Raw genomic sequence first — 24,328 nt, 5'->3', positions numbered from 1 at the left:
ATCGTGGGCGAGGAGAAGAAGTTCCTGCTGCCCTTCTGGCTAGCGGGCGGGCGGCGGCGGGGGCGGCGGGGCGCGGCGGCGGCGGAGGCGGCGGCGGTTCGGCGGGAGGCGGCGGCGGAGCCCCGCAGCGCTGCGGCATCCGCACGTCGGACATCATCATCCTGCCGCACATCGTGCTCAACCGCCGCACCTCCGGCATCATCGAGATCGAGATCAAGCCCCTGCGCAAGACGGAGAAGAGCAAGTCCTACTACCTGTGCACCTCCGTCTCCGCCGCCGCGCTGGGGCCCGGGGCCGCCGGGAGGATGGTGGACGCCGAGGGGCGGGACGGGCCGCCGCCGTGGGGCGAGACCACCTGGATCTACCACGACGGAGAGGACACCAAGATGATCGTGGGCGAGGAGAAGAAGTTCCTGCTGCCCTTCTGGCTGCAGGTGATCTTCATCTCGCTGCTGCTCTGCCTCTCGGGCATGTTCAGCGGTCTCAACCTGGGCCTGATGGCCCTGGACCCCATGGAGCTGCGCATCGTGCAGAACTGTGGCACAGACAAGGAGAAGAACTACGCCAAGCGCATCGAGCCCGTGCGCCGCCAGGGCAACTACCTGCTGTGCTCCCTCCTGCTGGGCAACGTCCTGGTCAACACCACGCTGACCATCCTGCTGGATGACATTGCTGGCTCGGGGCTGGTGGCCGTGGTGGTCTCCACCATCGGTATCGTCATCTTCGGCGAGATCGTGCCGCAGGCCATTTGCTCTCGGCACGGCCTGGCCGTGGGCGCCAACACCATCTTCCTCACCAAGTTTTTCATGATGATGACCTTCCCGGCCTCCTACCCGGTCAGCAAGCTGCTGGACTGCGTGCTGGGCCAGGAGATCGGTACGGTCTACAACCGTGAGAAGTTGCTGGAGATGCTGCGGGTCACCGACCCTTATAACGACCTGGTCAAGGAGGAGCTCAACATCATACAGGGGGCCCTGGAGCTGCGCACCAAGACGGTGGAGGACGTGATGACTCCTCTCCGAGACTGCTTCATGATAGCGGCTGAGGCTGTGCTGGACTTCAACACCATGTCTGAGATCATGGAGAGCGGCTACACCCGCATCCCCGTTTTTGAGGGTGACCGCTCCAACATCGTGGACTTGCTCTTCGTCAAGGACCTGGCTTTTGTGGACCCTGACGACTGCACTTTGCTCAAGACCATCACCCGCTTCTACAACCACCCGCTGCACTTCGTCTTCAACGACACCAAGCTCGACGCCATGCTGGAGGAGTTCAAGAAAGGTGGGCTCACGGCAGGGCAGGAGGTGTGGGTGCTGCAGGGGGCTCAAAGGTGCGCGGGGGGCGGTGAGAGGACGCGCTTCTGGTATCAGCCAGCTTCTTGAGCCAGAAGGCTGATGTGGGGCTGGTAGATGGTATATGCCCCCGCCTCTTTTCCCCACTCCTGGGATGTGTGTGTGGGCACTGTGCCAGGCACTTTTTTTGTTCTTTTTTTTTTCCACTCATCTGCCCATCGTGGCGGGAACTGCTGACGTGAATCTGCAGCCGTTGCTCGGCCACATCTCTCCATGCTTTTTCAGCTGGCCAGGCAAGAGGAGCAGGTAGGCTGCTGGTGCAGGTCGCTCCTCTCTTTCCTGCTTAGTGTGCACACGTGCTGAGATAAACATGGCATTCCCACTCCATTCATAGGCTCGGCTGGCTGCCTTCAGCCCTGCGGTTGTGCTCCTGTTATGATGATTGATGCTTTGATCTGGTGACTCAGGCAGTGTCGGTGCTTTGCAATGTATTTGAGTGCACCTGTTTGTGTTGCATTTTGGGTCATGGACTTTCTTACCTAGGCTCTCCCTTGCCCTGAGGACCATACTCAACTGAGCGAAGAAATACCTTTCTGCATCTTTGGTGTAGCATCTGTATTTGTAGCTTCATAACAGGGTCGAGTCTTTCCATTCTAATTGCAGTGAGCGTTGGCTTGGCAGATGTCTTAATTGTTGTGAGGTTTTGCTTATGAGAAAACAGAAAAACACTTTTTCTCCTCAGTTTGGAACCTGCACCTCTCTGCGAGCCAAAAAGCAATTCAGGCTGTAAAAGAAAAGCGTTTGAAAAGAAATAGGGAGATTTGAAACAGATGGGATGTCTGCAGACTCCCATGCTGGATGATGGGAAGTGAGGTGAGCTCAGAGCATTGCACTGTTGAGCAGCGTGGTTCTGGGGAGATGATCCAAATAGCTGCATTGGCACAGCGAGGTTAATGGGAAATATCTGAATTTGCCTTGTATCACGCTCAGGAGTTACCTGGAAAAGAGCTCTGTACATTTGGTAGATGGTCTTTCTAGTTAACAAATTTCAATGTCCACCTATGTTTCCAGGTGCTGTTTGGTCCGTGCACCGGGCTGCGACAGCATGGTGTTTGGTCTGTTCCTTCCTTCTTAACTCAGGGTGGGGGATTTCAGGGTTATGCCGTTGGTTTCCTCTTTCTCCTCTCACTTTCACAGATGGAAGGCAAATGTACTGCAGTTTTACTGTTTAACTCCTTCTGCCTCAGTCTAATGGTGGGGAAATGCTACTCTGCATCAGAGCTGTTGGCGGGAGAGGTGGGAGAGCCTCGCCTGTGGTTTCAGTGCTGCAGGATCTGCAGCTGGCATCTGGGAACCTCAGCTATGTCACCTAACTGCTGGCTGGTGAAGTGCGTTTTGCTGTGTGTGCAGTCATGGTGTTTGTTCCCCTCCGTTATTCTGACTCCACACAGCACAATGTGGTTCTGAGCCTGTAGCCAGACTCAGTGTGTCTAAAGAAATGAATGTTACATGGGATGCTTTACTCCTTGATTGAGGGAAGTGAAGTACTCCTGTATGTTAGAGTCCTTTTGTTTAATAGCTAGCAGAACCAGATAAGCATTTCAGTCCTGGAGTTGTGGCAGAGCCAGATATGCCTCCTTTTAGGTTCTGAAATTTGTGCTTAAAACAGGCTTTGTAATTCCCCTGGGCTGCTGGGAGCTACAGACCAGAGGATGCTCTCACTGATAGTCAGAGAACTTCCCTTGCTGCACCAGGACACTTCCCAGCAGCACAGGTTTAGGACAGCTTACCAATGCATGTGCCCTCCTGCGTTCTGTAAGGGTGGCTTAATTCAGGGTACTTCAATCCTACCCAGCATTTACTCCCCAACAGCTATGCTGGTGGGTCTGCATCAACAAGCCCCGGGGTTAGGATGAGCTCTGTCTTAACTGGTTTCTCTTTAAACAAGCAGATATGGTGGAAATAAATGGCTTCCTTTGTCCTTTGAAATGAATGTAAATAACTGATAGCTTGCTTGATCTGGCATAGCGCAGTGTCTTTTGCAAGAGTTCTTCAAACTTTCTTCTTCACAGCAACCTTGCCAAATTCCCGTGAGAATGTACAAATTAAGGGTGAGAATCAAATTGCACGCTGCTCTCTCGTACAGCGTTGGAAATAAATAAGCTTACAGTTGTTAATCACCCTTTTCCCACCATGCTGACCTTCCACTGCCTGCTTCAAAGCCCTGGGTGCTGCCCAAGGGCCTTCACTGCTGTCAGTGCGGCGGGCAGCTCGTGGGATGGTGTTGCTGTCACTGAAATGCTTCTGTCTGATCAAGGGAAGAGGCTTTTCTTAAACAAGTTTGGAAATGAGCTGAGCGGGTGGGGTTATGAAGCGTACTTTTGGGGCAGGAACAAAATATTTTTAACCCAAACATAGGATGGAGGCTCACGAGGAGGAGGTGAAGAGCCAAGCACGGCAGGATAGATGTCCTTACACTGCTGTGGAGGATGGAGCTGCTAATTCTGTACTTGTCCTGGTGCTTGGGCAGGGTGGGGGGAGGGTTTGGTGGTGAGCCTGTTCTTCATGTTCTTTGCCCACAACTGCAAAATGAATATATGTTTTACTTCTACGCTGCCAGGCAAGAAACTTAATTTTGAGAGAGCCGCCGCACATTCCCATTCCCTTGCTGCTCTAATCTCTTCAAGTATGAATAAACATGATTTCTGAAGCAGTCTGCAGAAACGCTTTTCTTCTAGAAAGCATTGTTTATTTTAAAATAAATAAAAAGCTGTTGAAAGTGGAGCAGTTTTCTATTCCTGTGGACAGACCTCAAACTCTTAGCAGCACTGATAAGTCCATCTGCCAGTGAGCTGTGCAGGCTGGGTGTACGGCTCGAATCCGACCCATTCAGCTCCAGTTTAAAGCGAAAAAGCACAAGGAACCCTTCAGCTTAGGCAAGGGCGTGCAGTGAGCAAAGTCAAGCAGTTCAGAGATGGTCTTTGGTCTGCCATCGTCTCCAGGACCAGTTAGCATCCAGTTCCTAAGGTGCAGCAAGGAGTGTCTGAACAACGGAGTCATTTTTGGAAAGAAGCTGAAGGCTATCTGCACTGGTCTCTTTCCCCTGCTGATCAGTGTCTGGGCTTTTTTTCCCTTTTGTCAGTTTTCCTAGGGCTCTGTTCAAATGTTCGCTGGCACTTGCTCGTAGTGTTTTTCACTGGCAGATCTCTGCGTGTGTGAGCCCAAATCCAAAGCATTCTATTTCTAGCTCCCTGCATGCCACAGCTACAAGAATTCTGCTTGAAAAGCCTTGTGTTGTAATACTAATATTTTAAGATCGGCCCACTTTCTACAAGCCATTGTACAGCTGCTCTCCTGGTGGCCTGGACAGCTTCAACGTGCAGGAGTTTCTCAGCCGTGCTCCTCCTTATCTGTCCTTGCAGACCTGGGGACTTGGAGCCATGTGTTTTGATTTCATTTATCTGCCTCCTCTATTAGGTTATAATAAAAGATCAGAATTAATAACCTATTACAAAGAAGCCGTGGTGACTCTGCAGCAGTTCTGAGCTCTTATTTTCTGAATCACATGGCAGCCTTGAGGAAATTCCTAGATTCCTTATTAAAATTATTATCAACTGGACTAGAAAAGATTTTTCTTCCCTAAAACCTTGTCAGATTTATTTGATGATCTTTTCTTCATGCTCTGTTGATCTTGTATCATCTGTTTTTTTAATAGTGTGCATGTTTAGCGTGAATGTAGGACCTCGCCTGTTTCTTTTCCAGTTCCTACCCTGCTCGCAGGAAAGCTACAGGAACCAGAAGCATAAAACCCTTACTTTTAATGGGAACAGAGGGGAGTGCCCAGATGTATTTACTCCTCTTTTGAGTATACAGGTGATCATTTTGGCAGCAGGTGAGACAGTGAGCGGTTGGTAGCCCCCAGACCCAAAGCTCAGCATTGCTGCTGTTCTGATCTGAGTTCTTTCTGCTGAAGGTCACTTACCTTTCTGGTACTAGTCAAACCCACATTTTTAGGTGGCTGCTTTCCTGGTCCCTTTCAGGTGTTATGGATTTCCATCCTGGTAAGTCCAGGCTTCCCATAAATGTCTGCGGTTTACCATGACACATAAGTAACCTTTATGTCACAGAACTGAATTGTTTTCTGCCTCATCTAACAGGCTGTCTGTCCCTGAAGCTGTTTCTCTATTTAGGGCTATGACTGTAGCGTTACCAGAAGAAGAGAGTACATAAATCCCTCCTGGAGTTATCTAAGATATGTAAAATACCTTCTTGGAAAACAATGTTGTTTTCAAGGTTGCTTGGCTAATTAAAGGCATCTCCCCCGATCCTTCTGGGAGAATTCACATAAAACGAAGGGCATTGAGGTCCAGCATGGAGACTTCATGCGTGAAGAGGATAGGGGAACGGTAGGTGGGATGGAATTTGCCCACCAAGATCCAGAAGACTTAGCCTGATGCACCTGCAGATTTCTTCCCTGAACAGAAAATTGTGTGTGTGGGGGGGGCTGCCATGTGACAGAGGCTTCTTGGCTGCCTAACAGCGTGGCACCCACAGGGTCAGAGCTGCAAGGAGCTCTGCTGCCCTTGCAGAACGCTGGGGATTTGTGCCTGTGGTGCTGGCAAGGGCAGATGTGGGCTGCTGCAGGCGGCCCTCCTGCTGGCATGTGGAGAGGGAGGTGTGGAGGGGACGCGTCAGAACAGCTCCGGCTCCTCATGGGGTCCCGGCTTTGTTAGAGCCCAGGAGAAGAAGTGCAGTAGAGGTTTGAATCTGACATTGTGCTGGGAATGATTCTTGATTGCTTTCTAACTGGTTGTTAAGATCTCTTGTTGTTCAGCAAAGATGAGGTGATGCTGTTTTCTCCATAACGTTTGCCAAGTTAGCAAACTCCTTTCTACTCTGAAGCCGATTCCGCAAGTGAACCAGATTCCATTCTGCTTCCTCTTTGAGTGTAAATGTTATCTGTCACAGGCAGAGATGTGAACTTCAGCCCTGTCTGCATAGGCAGCATTTAATGGCCAGTTTTGAAGTAGGATGGAGAGGAAGGGGAAAACGTCAACTTCTGAACAAATTCAGTAGTGCAGCAAAATGGTCGGGTAGTGCAACAGTCTCTCACCAAGCTGTGATTCAGGAACTTCTAAAACCAAATACGTTGTCTTTAATGAATTGCCTACAGGTTTGCTCCTTTCTGCGAGTGCATCTAATCAATGCAGAAGCTTTGTCAGCTTTTGTGTGTAGGTGAACAGTAACAGTGTGGTATCTTCCATCAGTTGCTTTGTAACACGACTGGGAGAAGGAGATGGATCGAAAGGTTGCGTTGCCGATTGTGATCTCTGGAAAATGCTAAAATAGGAACAAAGCGCTATTGTGGTTTTGCTGTTCAGTCAAAGCTAGGAAATACTAGAATGGAAGATATCTGTACAACTATTATTTGACACTGTAGTATCATAGAATAGCTTGAGTTGGAATGGACCTTTCAGATCATCCAGTGCCAACCACCCTGCCGTGGGCAAGTTTGCCTCCCACTAGACCAGGCTGCTCAGGGCTCAGGGCTTGGTGTGTAAGCATTATAATGCAGTTTTTAATTATGTGATTATTGCCTATTCTAGATCTCTGGATAGCCATGTGATGGAAGAAGGGAACCTGAGAAACTCTTCTCAGCCTCTTCAGTGCTCTGTGCCAAAGCGAATGTTTGGGACAAAATTGTCAGTTGTTTAATGTAGTAATATAATAGACCCTTTTTTGATTTTTATTTTTTAAATTTAATGTATAAAATCCATTCTGACACACAAATACTGAGTCATGCGCAATTGCAGGAGTGGCAAAGCCATCCAAAGACAGTTTTCCCTTTGGCACACTGTAGTATTGCTCAGGCTGGTTTTAGAGGAAAGGAGGGAGCTGGCCAGCCCGCATTTCATAGATATTCAGTGCCCCAGTCCCCTCCCTTCTCTGTTGAAGGAATCAAACACTGTAGTGCCTGGGATTATGAGCAAGGTCACTTAGTTTGGAGCATCACTGATACTCAATTGGAGAGAGGAATAGTGTCAGATTTTGTCTTGCTCACTTAAAGAGCAGATGTAGAAAAGAGGAGTGAAGATCTGGAGAACTTGCCTGTTTCCAGGCACTTTGTAGTGTCTACTCAATATTAAGAGTCGTAAGTCAGTTTTACAGCTGCTTCAGCATCATAAAATGGCCTAGAGTGAAGGGAGTGGCTGAGCAGTGTGTTGAATGGGTCTGTATCTCATTCTGCATTATCTTTTCCATTAATACTTAAGAACAACTCACATTTTTATTACCTTACGTGCCTCTGTAGAGCTGTGGTGCATTTGCCAGTCTGGGTAAACCAATTGCACTTCTAATACCAAGTCCTTTACAGTTTCATTCATGGAGCTTATAAAATGCAGATTCAACACAGACTCCTCTGAACCATACCCTGATGAGTGTGCCCTGGCACTCTACCTAACTCGACAGGATCCTAAAATACAGCCTAGCAGTTACATATGGGAGTGCAACTACTTGGTGTGAATGAGCTACAGCACATGGCAAAAAAAAACCAACACCTGATTGGCAAGTTGATCCAACCTCGGTGTCCTGCAAAGTGTCACAGAGTCCTTTCAAGACCATCCAATGATGGATTTTTATTTCACTTTCTCTGTGATTGCACCAATGAAGTGAGGTCTGTCAGTAACTTCTGAGGGAATCCACCTCTTTCCTTTGGCCCGGGAATCACCATGGCTCAATATCTGCTGGCCGAAGAAGCTCTGCTGGGTCTGGATTAAAACACGATGTTGCAAGATCAGAGCACAGAGGGTAGAGAGATCCCTTTTTTAGAGCAAAGCCCACAGTGCTTGGAGAAGTGTTTCATGCTGCCTGTACCTGGTGCACAATGGCTGGGTCAGCTTGTCTTTCTGGCTTTCCATTCCTGGTCTCAGTAGCGTAGAGGCTTTGATTCTTCCAAACTTGTCTCTAACTCTTCTCATTTCTGTCTTCCATTACTCAAAAATACTCTCTTCTCTGTTTATGGTTCTGTCTGTACAAACTTTTCACTCTCAAGAGTCGTGAGTAGCAGCCCTTGCAGACCTTTGAGCCGCTGTTCTTCTGTTTTGTGCTAAAACTGCCTGACAGCATTGCAGATTTCTGGTAGACAGCCAGTTTTCACTGAACAGAAGAGTGATTTTCAGGATTTGCTACACTTCTGTGTTGTCTGTGGGACATCGAAAGGGCTGTTTGTCTTTGGTAGTTGTGTTGGTTTACTGCACAACCTCTAAATGCAAGAGGTGGGTGACTGGGTCAGTAAGCATGTTGAAAATTAGGATTCTCACATGAGTGTTTGTGGGTTTTTTTGTGATTTAAAGACATGAGTCAAATCTTGCTCTTTACCTACTAGTGATTATATCAGCTTGAGAGTTCTAGTAAACAAATTCTAGAAAAGCAACTTGTCATGTGATTGAGTTGTCTTCAAGTACCTAAAGCCCTAGACTGGACAGAAACCTCAGAGCTAAAAGCTTGTGTGAGCGGGACTTGTCTCTTTTTGTCAAACAGTATTCCTTGTAAACAAAGTTAGGTACAGTAATTTCAGTGTTTAAGTATGAAGCAACAGCCCTTCTCATCAAGGAATTTTAATTTGAAGGGTAGAGCAAGTGTGATGCCTGTCAATCTGAGATCTGCAACCTGGTGACTACTGGGGCCTCAAGAGTTATAAGTTAATATGATTCTGCCACAGTTACTAATTAACCAAGTAAGAGTTTTGCTCCAACGGACAGAGCTGGGGCCAGGAGATGAGCACATACATTTAGAACAAAAGATCTGTATGGTTTTGTTCTCTGTGATGCTTTCCGTTGGGATTGCACCATCCTCTTGCTGGCAGTCTCAAAGGGATCACGCTTCAAATGAGAGTGATGTTGTAACGCTGTTCCTGCGGGGTGAGCCGTGTCATTGAGACTGGCTTCTCACTCAGTCACTAGAGGATCTCCCCTGCAAGAAGCCTGAATGGAAGTTGTTCTTTTATAGTGAGCTTTGGTGGTGATATAATCTCTTAAACGATACGACAGAGTCATCCGTGGCTGTTGACCTTTATGGAGTGGAGGTGAACGAGACCTTTTTCCCTACTTGTCCATGGTGATCAGAGCAACAAAATGCTGACTCTGCTTCCAAGTTGGTCACTCTGCTACCAGCAAACAGTTTGAAGGATCTTGCCATTTCTGGTTTCCTTCCAGCACTCCACCTCCTGCTTTGGGAGGATCATCCAGCCTGCCCTTTGCACTGTGGGGTTCAAAGTGCAGCCCTGCTGAGCAGGAGCCTGCAGGCCCCCCTTCTAGGCAGCAGTTATGTGAGGACAGGGGTGAGCGGGTGCCCGCTTTTATTGCTTGTGAATTGCTTGTCAGCGATTTCTGGTTTCCTACAAAAAAAAAAAAAAAAAAAAAAAAAGAAGGAAGAAAGACAACCTTCTGCTGGTGTGAACTTGTTCCTGATAAAAATTTATATCTGGCACCAAGAGTAGGTGTGGCTGTGGGCTTTGGGCAAGCTGCAGGCTTAGTTCTTCCTATCTAGCCTGGGACATCTTTCCGTTTGAAGCAAGTACAGTTCTTACAGTTACAATTTCTGTACACAGCAAGTGCAGACAGGGGCCCTAATTTAGTACTACAGGGCACCTGGTAAGAGGTTTCAATTAAATGCTGTCCTAGTGCAGTAGGGCTGAGCTGTGAGTTATCCAGTAACACTGACTTGAACGCCAAGGGACAGCGCTAGGCTGGTTTTGCTTCAGGATGGAAAGATTAGCATGATGTGTTTTTGCTGTGCAAATTCATGTTTTTTGCCGTTGCATAACTGAGATACGTGTGTGGAAAATAAAAGCTGAAAGCAAGTTTTTAGTGTTGTGATGGAGTGAGGGTAGTAGGCCCACATTTGATGAAGACTTCTTGAGTAGGTCTTGCTGTCCAACAGGGGAGGAGAGAAGTAAGGGATGCCCCACCACAGGGTAGGATAGCTCCCACTATGGGCTGCTTTACCCTGCTCTATGGCTGTGACTTGGCCTTTGATATATGCTGGTTCCCTGCCCTCACCAGAATAACTTTTATCTTCTCCTCAGTATTCTTGTTTGCCCGGAGCCTTTTGGGGTGGTTAGGTCACAGCTAAATTCAAGGACTTCACGATCCTCACTGGGAGTATTTTTCTTTTTTCTTCATAGCACAGGCATTTCTGCAACACAACGTGAACAGGATTTCTCTCAGAAAAATCAAAATCCCTTTGAAAATCATTGCTTGCAATGACAAGCCTAAAAACCTCCTTATATTGTACGTTTGCATGTGACCCTTACAGAGATCATAGCAATCTTCAAGTTTTGTTCCTTTTCCATATGATAAAGCCAGCCTCTCTGTCATAAGCAGGACCGACAGATTTGCAGCTCTGTCTGTTCAGCTCAAAAGGCCGGAGGGGGGTTATGATCGCTAATGTGGAACTGCTTTGCCAGTAGCTTTACTGGTTTAATCCAGCTCATGTTGTACTGACTGAAGGCTCCCAAGAAAAGCCTGGACACCACAGAGCTGCACAGTTCACCCCACAGGCAGTCTTGGTGGGGGGTGAAGGCTTCCCAACATGGGAATCCCCTGAGGTTAGAGGTGGAGGGAGGCAACTGAAGCAGTGAAAGAACTTAATTACCTACATAATGGATGCAGTCTCCAAAAACTACAGCAATCTGTTACTTGATGCCTGTTGGAAGGTGGAACCTGTCAGTGCAGTAGGAGGGTGCGCAGCCAATATGCAAGCAAATACAGTAACATTCTTTTTTCCTTCTTTTTCCAATGCCACTGGGTTGAAAGGTGGGGCTGAAGGATTCCCCATGCTGCCTGATGCATCATAGGTAGGAATCCCAATCTCTCCTGCTCTCCCTGGGGGCACACCTGCTGCATATACGATGAGATGTCTACCAGGTGAGCTCTGATGTCAAGGGCTCCATTCTGTTGATGTTTTTCTTGCCTTCCAGAACAGCTATTTTGAGTTTTCTAGTTTTTGCTGTAAACTTTCTCCTTAGTGTGTGAGAAGCAAACTGGGGAAGAGGGAAGATGCAGATACGTCTGAGTATTGAGGGCATTTTGCTTTCTGGCTTCTGGCTTGAAAGGTGGATTTGAACATATTGCTTGCCTGCTGAATGTGGTCCAGTGGTAAGAGGCCTTAATATGTTTCTCCTTTGTAAATCGTCAATCTCACATCTTCCAGTAAAGGAAAGAATTTGGGAGAACGGCTTCCAAGAGTAATAGCCATCTCAGTCCCATGCAACGCACAGGCTCCAACTCAGAAGTTCCAAGGAAAATACTCAGAGAGGGGAAACTTGTCTAGCTGCATCTCTGACCATTTCCCAGTGAGGCTACTGGGTTTTGAAGATAGAACAGGTTTTTTTTTTGTTTGTTTGTTTGTTTTTTTTAAATTTTATTTTTTTTTCAAATAGATATACAGCCATCCTGGAACCGTTAACTATTTGGAATATCTTAATGCAAGAGCCCAGGATGTTCATCTAACAAATGTGGTGGCATTAATGGGTAATGGCTGAACTACTTTATCAGACTGATACACAATGGAGCAGGTGATGAGGATGGTGGGAAAAGGTCCACTCACAGAATAAGAGTTTGTGCTGGCTTTACCCGAGATAAAGAGCTGAGCTCTCTGTTTTGCCAAGATTCAATGTATTTGCCATGTTTCCTGCATTCACGTTACCCACTTTGATAGTGTGTCAAAGAAGTGCAGGCAAGAACATGTTGTTTTTGAAGGGGAAGTGGTCGGACAGCACTGGGTAATCCAAAAGATCAAATTTTCATATACGCTGCTATGCCTTCTTTTTTTTTTTTGCTTCAATTACTTTGCTTTAGAATGAGAACTATTTTCTTTTCTCTTCTCCTACACTGGCTTACACAAAACCAGTTAGCAGGTACATTTCTCCTTTTCTCCTGTAATTTTAGGTATATAGTGTGAGTTTGGTTTGCTCTTCACGTAAGAGGTTTCTTATGTTACGATTGCAACTTTGTGCGGACTGACAGTCCCACTAATGAGTCATATTTTTGTTTCTCTTGCCCTGAGGTTATTATTTGTCAATGTCTTTATTTAGTGTCATCACTCTATGCAAACTGATGTGTAGTACTCTTGGCACACTTTGTTGGCAGAAGGTGAAGAAAGGAGAGACAGGGAGATAGTAGCTACAGGTGAGATGAGGACATCCGCTGAAGGACTGGAGACAGAGTTAAGGTGAATGCCCTAGCAGTTAATGGTTTATTCTGTGTAGTTTATGGATACTAAAAGTAGTGCCGTGAAGTTCATTGTTGAATGGTTTCTAACCCCTTACTGACCCAGTAGTTTGTGATCTGTTTTTTTTTCTTACTGTGTCAGAGGCACCATTTATCCTTTTTATCCCATGTGCCTTTTGTTTTCAGACAGCTTTAAAGTAACGTCCAGTTTATGATTGATTGCGCACTAAATGTTTTTCTGTTTTTGCTGGGCTGAAAACCTAGTAGGCAAGTGTTTAAGTGGCAGGACTGTTGTTATTGCTTAAATTCCCACTCTTGTGCGATATAGAATCATAAAATCGTTTGTGTTGGAAGGGTCCCTTAAAAGCCATCTTGTCCAACTCCCCTGTATTGAACAGGGACACCTGCAGCTCCATCAGGTTGCTCAGAGCAAGAGAGATATACAAGTAGCTCTCCTTTCTGAGAGGTGACAAGGTGTTGACCAAAGTAAAACAAAAAAACTTGGCTCCATCATGAGAGAAGCCTCAAGCTTTTTTCTTGTGTTGGCTGGAAAGCTGGTTTTGCACCATGGACAAGTTTGTTTCTCTTGGGAATAATAGAATTGGTGCTCGTACTTGCTGTACTTTCAAGGGAGTCTTGAACCATCTGGGTGAGAGGTGCAGTGACATAGGTCCAGGCCTGGTTTCTCTGCTGGTAAAATTTGGTCTGAAAGGAGTGGCAGAATTGGGTTTTTCCCCTTATTTCTACATATGCTGTTGTGACATGGGGAATAACAGTAAGTGCAGGATATGCCCTCTTGATGGATCGGCCCTGCGCTGTGGCTGTGCAGGCACGCTCCTGCTTTCTCTGGGTGCGCTGGCAGACTGGATTCTGCCGCTTGAGTGATGGCATGGTGGGGCTGTGACCGCGTTGTTCTGTCTAGCTCCGTCCAGACTCTTTGCTGTTTTGTGACGTGGAAGGAAGGAATAGGAGGGGGAGCTGAGAATATTGTTTGTTCCATTCGGAAAATGGATGCCATTGGAACCTGGTGAAGGCCTGATCTATTTGCTCTTCCTTCTCCAGTGGTTAGGCCTGGGAGGGAAGAGGTGGGCAGGGCCTCACTCCTCCTCCTTCCCTTGGCTTGCTGAAATGAAGGATGAGTGATTTGTGTCCGCAAATTCAGAAATCTCAATGGAAAAGTCGCAGTCAGAAGTAATAGAAGTAGCTTTCTGTTTTTAGAGAAAATGTACTTTTTCTTGGTTTTGAGTTGCGTTGCAGCAGGGCGATGAAGGCTGTGATGGTGGGTGTAGGTGGGGCAGCCCCAGAAGGACGTGCAAGGACGAGATGGAATGTTGCAACCTCAGAACTGTTAACCTTTACAAGCTGCATGGGGTGGATGTGTCATTGCCTTTTCCCCTACTCGTGCACATTTTTACCTGCGACATACCAAGCAAATGGCTTTCTGCCTCAGAGATGGCAAAGGGTTGTTAAACCTGTTTGACTTCGAGTCAGTCATTCTGGGGATTCTCCTTGTCCACTTGTGTGAGGGTCAGGAGCTACAAAAGCCCATTCTTCTTGTGCCTGAGGTCCTTTCTGCAGGACATGCTCTTAAGGCAAAAGCTTTTGTACTGGTTGGTAAAGGTAGTTGAGTTGTAGTGAGTGCTTACAAGGACTGGTAGATTGTCCCTCCAGGGTTGGATAAGGAAGCTGCAGTGCTTATGGGGAAATCTGCAGCCCAGTGTAACAAGCCAGTGACTCCTCACCATAGGGGTGTGCTTGAGAATGGTGTTCGAAGATATATTAGAGAAGAAATTGAACATTAAGCTAGGTTTGCAGTTTGTGATTTAAATCTACGTACGAAGGTTGCTGCTTTTTGATGTACGCATTTGAAACACTAAGACTTAGCAATTCTTGAAGACAACAGTCACCTGCTTCTTATTTTCTCTGTGAGAGCAAACTGGTTTTAACATGCGTAACTGACTGTTAGTGTCCGTCTCAGTGCTATCATGGGCACGCACATGTGTCTTGACAGCAGTCATGTCTTGAGAGATGGCACGTTTTTAGCGGGTGACAATAATACTGAACAAAGCTGTTAGCACTTATGGTGTGCTTATGGTTTTTTCTCTTTCAGATATTGCAACCTCCTACAAAATGGTTGAGACAAGGCTGAGTATGGGGGTGGATGGGAGGAATCCTGAAACTCTGAAATGGGGGAAAAGTGTTGTTATACAGTGCGTGGGGGAAGGCTAAAGCATAGAATACAGAAAATAAAAGCTATGATAGAAAAGTAGAGGAAAAAATAGGAGTTACAGCTACTGATTAGAATAATCGCTGAAGTATGTGACCCTTCTCTGCTGCTCTTTGTCACAGCCAGCATGCTCCTGATTTGCTGGTAGAGCTTCCATGCCCTTCTGGCTTGTCTCAGTGATCCATAGTCACTAAAACAGGTGCCACAGACATAGGCAAACGAGCTTTCCTCTTCCTGCTCCACTGAAGGATGTGACTCATTGCTGAAGTGATGGTTCATTTAGCAGAGCAGTTGCACTAAAAGTGTGGAACTTGTCAGGGTTTCCAATGATAACTATTTCCTTTGGATATTTCTTGCGCTATGGAGACAGCAAGTAAGATTTTTACTGTGGGCACTGGACTGTTACAAACTTAATTGGAGATGTAAATGTAATTTTTGTGGGCCTCAACACAGGTAGCTGCTTGGTAGTAAAGTTCTGCTAGGTTCAAACCTAAAGAAAAATACTGATTTGATCCCTTAATCTGTCAGCTCATTCTTTGCTCCTGTTTTCTGTTTGGGTGTTGTAGTTTTGGCATGTTTTTGGACAGGGCACTGGGAAAACTAGCAAACGTTTTTTAAACAAAAGATAGTTTGTCTTTGTGGCTGGGAGGGCTGATTTGGACTTGCTCTGTATTTTTTTTTGTTTGGAAAACTGAAGTTCTTAGAAGTTAGATGGCCTTGGCTTTCTTTGTTCTCTTCTGTTTCAGACATCTGTATCAGCTCTCTCCCCGAGCTCTTTATCTTGCTTGGCTTTTCTGTGGATGCCTGGAGGCCTTGGCTCACATTCTCAAGAGTGTCCACTGGTTCAAGAAGCCATCACTGCTATCAAATTACCTTGACAGCTGTTGTCCCATTTCATATTTGCCATTCCCTCCCCCTGGCTCCCTTGTGATTTTTGGCAGAAACTGTGGCTATTGAGCAATAAAACTTGGATCTGTGAATCCTGTTGCTGGTGGGAAAATGAGATGAGAGCATACTAGTTAATGCCTTGCAACTTGACTTCTTGCTGATATATAATCAGTAGCATCTTTGTTTAAAAACAAAACCTACCACTAGCTACTCTGTTTGTGGTTCAAGTGGATGGTTCATTTACTGTTCATCTGGAGTTGTGTGGTAGGTGCCGGTCTCTGCTAATGGTGCACTCTGCATAACAGTATATATGACCTGACAAGCTCTTGAGCTGAAGCCCTCGGCAAATTTCTGTGCCTAAGGACTGCAAAAACAGGTATGATGTTCATGTTAATGAGTATTCCTGCAAAAGTAATCCATAAAGACACTGTTCACTTTTGTCCTTGTGTTTTGTTTCCTGGATTAGTTTACCCTAGGATAGAGCTCATGTAGTGCCTTTTAGTAGACATTAAAGGTGACCTTACAATAAGTGATTGGTCTTGCTTGGATTCAAATTAGCAAAATGAAGAGTTGATGTATAAGGGTTCATCTTTTGAGTTTGTTTGGGGTTTTCATTACCTTTTTCTTTTTTGTCTCTGAAATCCTCCACTTCTGAAGATGCCTTGCATTTCCTCTGTCAGTTGTTTGAGAAGCTGGCTGATGCTTGGCACTCTCTAATCTCTACTGATCGTTTCTCTTGTCCCTGTTGGAACACGTCAGCAACTAAATTTTGTGTAAGATACTGGGAAAATTAGGGAGGAAGGAAGGAGCAGGTCTTAATTGGAAAGATGACTGACAGAAAACGATTAAGGCATGCAGAACACTCGGTTCCAAGGAGCGCATATAGGAAAAGCAAATTAAAAAATTCTTTTGCTTTCAACATGCATGATTTACTAGCTGATAACATTAGTGTGAAATGTAGAGCTTGTAAAAGTCTGGATCAGACCAGCCTTAATGCATGTCTTACAGCTCCTAAGTACTGCGCTGAAGGGGGAAGACCAGGCTCCTTCTGCAGTGTGTGCTAGGGCTGCCTGGTGTGTGTCGGTGGGCAGGGTGTTCTGAGCAGCTGGTTTGTGGTGCTGTTCAGGGAGAGGAATCACAGCTCTGGGCTTTGGCTGTAAATCTGGGGGCTGGTGCACCATCCTGGTAGGAGCCAGTGGGTTGTGGCACGCCATGGGGAATCAGGTGCTGTGGGTCCTCCTGGGCTGTGCCAGAGGGCAACCAGGGCGCAGTGCGGCCAGCCGGGATGTCAGGGAAATGTGAAAAACATGGGAGTGAAGATGGTGTTCTCTGACTTGGGAAAGTCACTGTGTCACCATCACCCCGGAAAAGAAATGAAAGGGGGTACAATAGAGAACGGATTGCATCTATGTGAAGAATGCATGAAATGCCCCTCTGCTATCTGTCGTGTTTGGGCTGCAAGGTGAGATGCTCGGTTTTCTTTTGCCATATAGGGAAGTAACTGTCTTTTCTTCTCCCTGCCCTCTGAAGGGAAACAAAAATCTCCATTTGGTGTATAAATTGATTGAAGAGATTAAAAAAAAAAAAGTGGTAAATTATCCTTCCTGCCCAGCATCCCTTGATGTTCTAGCCCTCAGTGTAAGTTTAAATAAGGTGCTCCTTGGGCTGGTCACTTAATGGAGATCACAGAAAGCGCTAGAAACACTGGAGTGTCCTGCGATCCTGGCAAGTCTTGCGTTACGCAGCTACGGTTATTGTAGCAGTAGGAGACTTGTTAGTTTTCCAACTGCAGTTCCCAGTGAACGTGTCTGCTCTGCGGTGTGGACTCCTGCATGCTCGATGTTAAAATAGTTCTATAGCTTTCAGGCATCTTGCATTTCAACTATGGGTGGAGAAACAAGCGTTGGCCTTTAAGGCAGGGGTTTCAAAGCTTTTTGATATCAAAGGCCATGTTGACAACTTGGCAAGCGCTTGTGGGCCCATGTGTGTTAGATCTTTAGGATATGAGCTGACTTGCTGCAGGCGTTGGAAAAGATGTTTTGCATTGTTTAAGTGTATTGTCAGGTGTGCTAAGCCCTGGCTTTGCAGCAAGGCTGCTGAAGTGTCTCCTGCTCTCATGCTAGCTTGGCTTGCTTTGCTGTCAGCCAGAGAGGGGCTAACCTGGTCTCCAGCTCTTGTTTTGCTCTCTAGTCTTCTCTACTTAAACCTGTTGTTGTGGAGAATCCCAGCTCTTACAGCAACTGAGGAGTCAAATGTTTTGAAGGCAGGTTGTGGGGTGAAAGGAAGAGACTCAACCTCACCCCAAGGTGGGAAACAGAAGGATTCTGCAAACCCAGGAGAGCTGCTGGTTCTGGCAAGGCAGAGCTTGTCTATCCTGGTCAAGGTCTTAGAGGTCTCACCAGGTTACTCGCTTGTTGACTGTTTGAAATACCAGCATGTAGCTTCCGCTCTGCTCTTGCACTTTCCAACCTTACTGAACAGCCGCTCTGCTTTCTCATGCTGAGTGCAATAACTTTGTTATTTTGCTGCACTATTCGAGCACCTTTGGGATGATGGAGAACATCTTACCAGTACATAAAGAACCGTGCTGTACCTTTGTAAGGAGGTTTGTTTTCGTCTTGTGAGGCAAGTACAAAGGTCAGTGCTACAACAGAGTGTAGAAGGATAAATGCAACGTGCTTAGATATACAAAAGGCTTTTAAGACCAGCTCTTCTGGCGTGGGGTGCACCAGGATAACTGGGTGCTCGCCTGGCTCATGGATATAGGTTGCAGCTTGCTGGAAGGAGCAAAGCAAGCTTAGGTGCATCTGCCTTGAAATGCAGTCAGGTTTTGGATTCAGAGTGGAGGAGGATTGTTTTCGGAGCTGCATTGCTTTGTGTAGAACACTAAACACCAAATCTGTAGCAGTTCGAAGTGGGAGCAAGTTCTCCTAATGCCCAGTCATGTGCTTTCACCACAAAGACCCCGTTTCTTCTTTTACTTAACTGAAGAATTCCATTAGATCAAAAGCTAGTTAAGGAAAATAGAGCCCCATGTGGTCCTGTGTGGTTACTTAGGCAAGTGCTATTTTTAGGTATCCCAATTGAGTAAGCCCTGGCTCTCGCCGCTGTTAAAATCCATGGAAGCAAAATTAAAAGTTGTACGTTCCTCTTGGCCGCATGCGGGCCACTCGGCTCTGCCACCTGTTTGTCCTCCCCCAGCTCATTCCCTGCCTCGCGGGGATTTGTGCCTTTCCAAGGGAGAGTTAATCAGTTCCTTGGGTGTGGGAGATTTGGAATAAGGCAGGTAGGAAGTAACGAGTTGTTCCCGTTCTGCACCTCTGAGGATTGTTATCAGAGATGTTAACGAGCTGTTGCCCTCTAGCCGTAGGGTTCTGCCTCACGCTGTTTCTCCCCTCTTTAGCTTTGTGGCCCAGTTCTGTCCATGTGTGGAAGATGCTCCTTGCCTGCTTCTCCTCCTACTGAGAGCAGAGGGACGAGGTGTGCAAAATGAGACTTGTGTGCTGCTGGGTGAAACTTCTTGCTTGCAGGATTTTTTCTCTTTAGTCCTTCTTGTAGGAACTTTTTTGGGGGGGGGGGGGGGGCGGAGGGAAGGTGATGATAGAAGAAGGACTTACTCTATTCCAAGAGGAACGATGAACAGATTTTTCTCCACAAAGTCTCATTCCTGCTTACAGCATGTAGAATAGATATTTCATTGGTCGTTGTAATGTGTATTTTTCTCTCAATCAGAGCAGAAAAGCAGGAGAGCGATGAGATGGAAAGCATGACAGGATAAACAACGAGAGGCTAAAGGATGGAAAAGCTTTGGGAGTCTGGCATCAGGGAAGGTCTGCTCAATGTTCCTGAGCAGGCTGAAAGGGCTGAGAAGTGGATACTTTGTTCTGATTCAGACTGTTTGAAAGAGAATCACTCTGCCACAGTTCTAAGAGTAAGTTTGTTGTAAGTACTTAGTTTGGAAGTGAGGGCAAACAGTGTTTGGAGTCTGGAGAGCCTCTATTGGCTCATTACTTTCTTCAGACTTTGTGACCTCTGCTTAGAGAACCCAGGATCTAAACAAAACTAGAGCAAAACCCTTCTGAGATCTTCTGTCAGGGCTAACGCTGGTATGCCTGGGCTGTGTGGAGAAAGTATTGCAATATGCTGTGAAGAAGTTGAGTTCCTTTAATGCAGAGCAACTAATTGGTTGCCATTTAAGCCTGGCTGATATAAACCAGTTGCTAATGTTTAATGTCAGGCTTAAGTGATGGGAGGGTGGTCAGGGATGGTCTTTGGTGGCTGGTGTAAGAGAAGTTAGATGATTAGTTTTCTTAATGTTTTTTAAGATTTCTCTATGTGGAGATCTGACATGAGCCTGACCATGAAGGGAGTGGCCTTACTGGTAAGAACATGTTCCATTCGAGTTTGTCAGTCCAAGGGATGTGTATAGAAGATGCAGGTTACTTGAACTGAAGCAGTGCCTCAAACAAGATTAGCAAAGCATTAACCTCCAGATAGCCATGTTTTTCCATCCACATCCACTGGCATCCTTGCCTGTGCTTAGAATATGGCCCACACAGCACTACCATACCATGTCCTCAGTAGTATGAATGTGTGAGGCTCAGGGCTATATAATGGATGATAAGTGTCTGTTGGCTTAATGCTTCTTCTCCCATGTGTTCTCTTTTCCTCACCTGTGGCTGGTACAGCTCCAGTGGTTAATATATTCTCTAGAGCAAGAAGGACTTAATGTGAAACCTTCTTACATAGAGTAGTTGGACTTGTGGCCCTCACCCTTCCATGCTGGAAATCTGCAGCCCATTTCAGGAGATTGACTTCCTACCATCTCTCTTCACATGCGTGCTGTGCATTTGGTGTGTTTATTGGAGCACTTCACAGGATCACACAGAATGTCAGGAATTGGAAGGGACCTCAAAAGATCAGATCGATCTGGAGCAGGAACACCTAGATTAGGTCACACAGGAATGCATCCAGGTGGGTTTTGGATGTGTCCAGAGAAGGAGACCCCATAACCTCTCTGGGCGGCCTGTTTCAGTGTTCTGTCACCCTTACTGTAAGGAAGTTTTTTCTCGTATTTATGTGGAAACTCTTATGTTCCAGCTTGTACCCATTGCCCCTTGTCCTATCATTGAATGTCACTGAGAAGAGCCTGACTCCACCCTCCTGACACCCTTTACGTATTTATAAACATTAATGAGGTCACTTAGCTATATGAAACTGTTCTACCTAAACTCAGCTTTCTGCAAAGTATTCACAGAGAGCGGAGAGTATGTGGTTATAGCTTTTCAGGTCTAGCATCTTCAATCTTGATGATTTGGAGGCTTTACTACTTCCCATGATGGAACAGAAGCTTAAGGAAATAATCTCAAATAATTTGAAAAATGTGGAACAGATAACTTGGCTGCCTGTCACAGGGACTAGGGACCAGAAACAGCATCAGTATTGAGCTGCTGTAAAGATTAACTGTACAAAACTGCATGACTGGGAGTCAGGAACTTTGGTCATGTAGTATTAATCACAGTCCTTGCTGTAAAAGAAATTGAGATGATGTCATGTTTCTGCAGAGTCTCCTTGCTGCAGCTGAACTGAAGAACAGGCCACTGTCAAGGCACAGGGTGGAATTAGGGGGATGCAGCATCCTGTGCTCACAGTCAGTGAACTGCATGGCAAGGTCAAATAAACTGAACAAGTATGACATTTCTTGCTTGTGTCCTTGTAATTGGAGGAGAAAATGTGCATTGTGATGCTGTTTAGTCTGTCAGTGTTCTGTAATGGTACCTTTTTTGCCAAACCTCACACTTTCTGGGTGGCACAGCAATGTGTGACTGTTAGCTAGCGTGCTAGTCAGCTTTTTCCTCTTCTCTTAAAGTTGTTGTTTCACTAATGGTATTTTCCTATGATTTTTATTATTCTTTGATATCCCCAAACCATATACATTGCTTTAGCATTGGGTGCACGTTTCACTTTAACCCATTGCTGGGCTATAGGGTGGCCTGGGCATCCTCTGTTGTGTGCCATCATTTTGAAGAGATGCAGAGTTTAGGGCAGAGATGGTTGGGTCCTGCAGTGTTGCCTCTAAATGGCAAATTCTGTGGCTGTTCATACCTTGCTGAGTTCTGATCTTTCTTCTCTAAGGGAGGAGAGAGACTGTGATGCTTTGGAGAGCTGCAGTGGAGGTGAGCAGGAGAAGGGCACTGTAAGAAGCCGGCAAAAAGCAGCTCAGCAGCATGGCTTCAGCTCTTGCACCAACTGAGAAAAGCACCTGCAGTTCTTACTCCCCAGCAGATGACACAGCAACGAATATTAAGCAGGGAGGGCTGACTGTGTTGAGAACTACGACATCAAAAAAGATGGCCCTGTTTTGCTTCCACTCCTCGCCGAGCTGCACGGATGGAGCTGCTGACTCACGGCAGCCGGCACTGCGGGAAGAGCAGAAGGAAAAGTGTGTCACCTCAGCCCTAGAGAGCTGCAGGAAATGAGGTGCGGCAATATATTAAAATTACATCAAAAGCTTTGGGAGATGTTAATGAGATCAGCCCCATATTTATTTCCATGGTTAGGAGCAGAATAATGTCATGGAAATATTCTAGAATGAGGAGATGTAACAGCCGCGGTGCTGTTAACTCCAGACTGGCTGGTTCCAGTTAAGGAATACAGGGCTTATGGAGAGCACAGACCTGGTGAAGTTCCTGTAAAAGCTAAAATGCAGAGTACTCCTTGCCCCAGCCTACCCCTTCCATCTGCAGCATGACCAAGTCAGTGCTGTTTGAGCTGTGTTTTCCATACTCTTGTTAGACTGTTCGTGCCATTAAAAGGGGCTGGGGCTCCTCATGAGAGCATTTGGGCTCACACACATTGCCTTCTGACAGGCTCAGCCTGCTCATGGTGGTAGGGCCCTGCTGCTTGCCAGTGCAGTCCTCATTCTGGCTTTTACTTTGCAGACAAGTGGGTGCATCAGCGTGTAGGACTGCAGTCATTTCAGGGCCTTACTTTCTTAAGAGTGCCCCAAATTTCTGGGGAATCGGTGGTCTACAGCCTGTGGAGGCCATCTGCATACAGTTCAGCAGCAGAAAGGCATCATCTTCTGGAGCTTAAGCCCAGTTCCTGTGGCCTCAGGGATGTGTATGGGTGGTAGCCTTGTCCCAGAAGGGCAGGGAAACCATGGACGGAATCCACAATGAGTGTATTTGGCAAAATGTTTGCATCTCCAAAAGTCATCTTCAGGTGATACTGCCTGGTGAAGATGTCAGGCTGGAAAGTATAGTCTATTCCCAGTGTTCCTTCAGAGAATAGGAGGATTGTCTTCACATTGTCCTCTTAACGTCTAACAGTGTCTGCACTTCATGGTTGACCTTCAAACACCCCTTTAATCTTCCTTTGATAAGAGAGGAGCTGCTTTTTTGATTTCCAAAATGCTTTTATAACGCTTGTCATTGTCCTTTTGTGGCTTATATTAAACATTTAAACATATCGCTACCAAAGACTTACTGTCTGGATTTTAAAATAGAGCGTGAGGGTCATCTTCATCCTGAAAATGCAGCATTACGCTTTGATAGAGAGAAGATAATAGAACACGACTGCCTGAGATGAGCAGTTGCTTCATCGTGCATGACAGAGCAAATCAATTTTCCTCCCATTGCTTTTCCTCTTGGGGTTTAACACACCGAAATAGTCACTGCCCTGTACTGTGAAGGTTCAGGATGAGACAAGTCATGCACTGAGGTTAGTTGTTTTTTTCTTTTTTTTTTTCTTCTCCTTTTCCCACTAATGGTTTAAATAAGTTTGCCTTTGGAAGCCCTAGCACGGGAATTGAGATGTCCTAAAAATAAGTTGCGATCTCACTGCTTTACTAAAATATTTCTAGTTGCTTTTTACTCCTTTTAGAATTCTGAAGGCAAATCAGAAATGCAGCTGCCTTAAGGTTGAAGGTGCTTGTGGTGAAGATTTGGCTGCGCTATGAATTTCTGTTTATTGAGAATCTCTTCAGGAAAAAGTGCTTTTTTCCCTCTTAACGCAAGTGTTTTCTCTTGTTTTCTAACACCGAAAGTACAGCATTTTACTGTTAGATGAATTATTAAAACTGTTGTGCGAAACTGGCAAACATACCATCCCTCAAGGAGAGGGAAATGAGGTAGAGATCATTTTAATGTATCAGATGTAGGAGGAGTAAAGCAATCAAAGAAGTCTCAGCGTGAATGCTAAACAAATATAATGGAAGTTATATGGAATTTTAAACAGTGCTGGAGCAAGTGGTGCACATTTAGGAAACCAAGAAACGTTGCTGGGTTGTGCTGGAGATGTGTATGATGTTGGAGACCAGAGTTTGAATTTGTTTGGTAGTCTCTAGTAGCCTAACATACCACCTTGTTTTCAGGAAAAGCTCTGCTTCCGCCGTTTAAAAAGGATAAAATAAGAAATGTTCCTTGCTACCAACATTTTTCTTTGCTTGTAGTGTGCAACAGTTCAGCTGCCGCACAAAATTACTGAAGTGTTCTGAAATTCACAAGGAAAAGAGCGGTCGGAACCATTACTGCATAAAACTTTGTGTTACAAGAAGGTGGGAGCTGACAGCAGACAGCTGGAGTTTCTGTCTTGAAAGCTGCTCATAAAAACTCCTAATTAGCAATAACTTCTACATCCTGACTTGATGTCCATTTCTGTACATTCTGTAAGGTCTCCCACTAGCAGTC

At 45.9% G+C, this 24,328-nt stretch overlaps 1 protein-coding gene across 1 annotated transcript in view; it reads left to right on the top strand.

The window, feature by feature from the left end:
• Positions 1–50: 50 nt before the first annotated feature.
• Positions 51–24,328, top strand: part of CNNM2 (cyclin and CBS domain divalent metal cation transport mediator 2) — a gene marked incomplete at its 5' end in the record, with an annotated part of 106,693 nt that continues 82,415 nt past the window's right edge. The window contains one exon of the mRNA XM_042818063.1: positions 51–1,281. Coding sequence (XP_042673997.1) covers positions 51–1,281 — 1,231 coding nt within the window. The remainder of the gene's footprint in view (positions 1,282–24,328) is intronic.

Source organism: Centrocercus urophasianus, unplaced genomic scaffold (genome assembly GCF_019232065.1).
Source record: "Centrocercus urophasianus isolate 14NV4802_14NV808 unplaced genomic scaffold, USGS_Curo_1.0 seq_17, whole genome shotgun sequence".
In the NCBI taxonomy this organism is placed as follows: Eukaryota; Metazoa; Chordata; class Aves; order Galliformes; family Phasianidae; genus Centrocercus; species Centrocercus urophasianus.
Note: the sequence above shows the minus strand (reverse complement) of the source record. Positions and strands in the feature narration are given on the sequence as shown.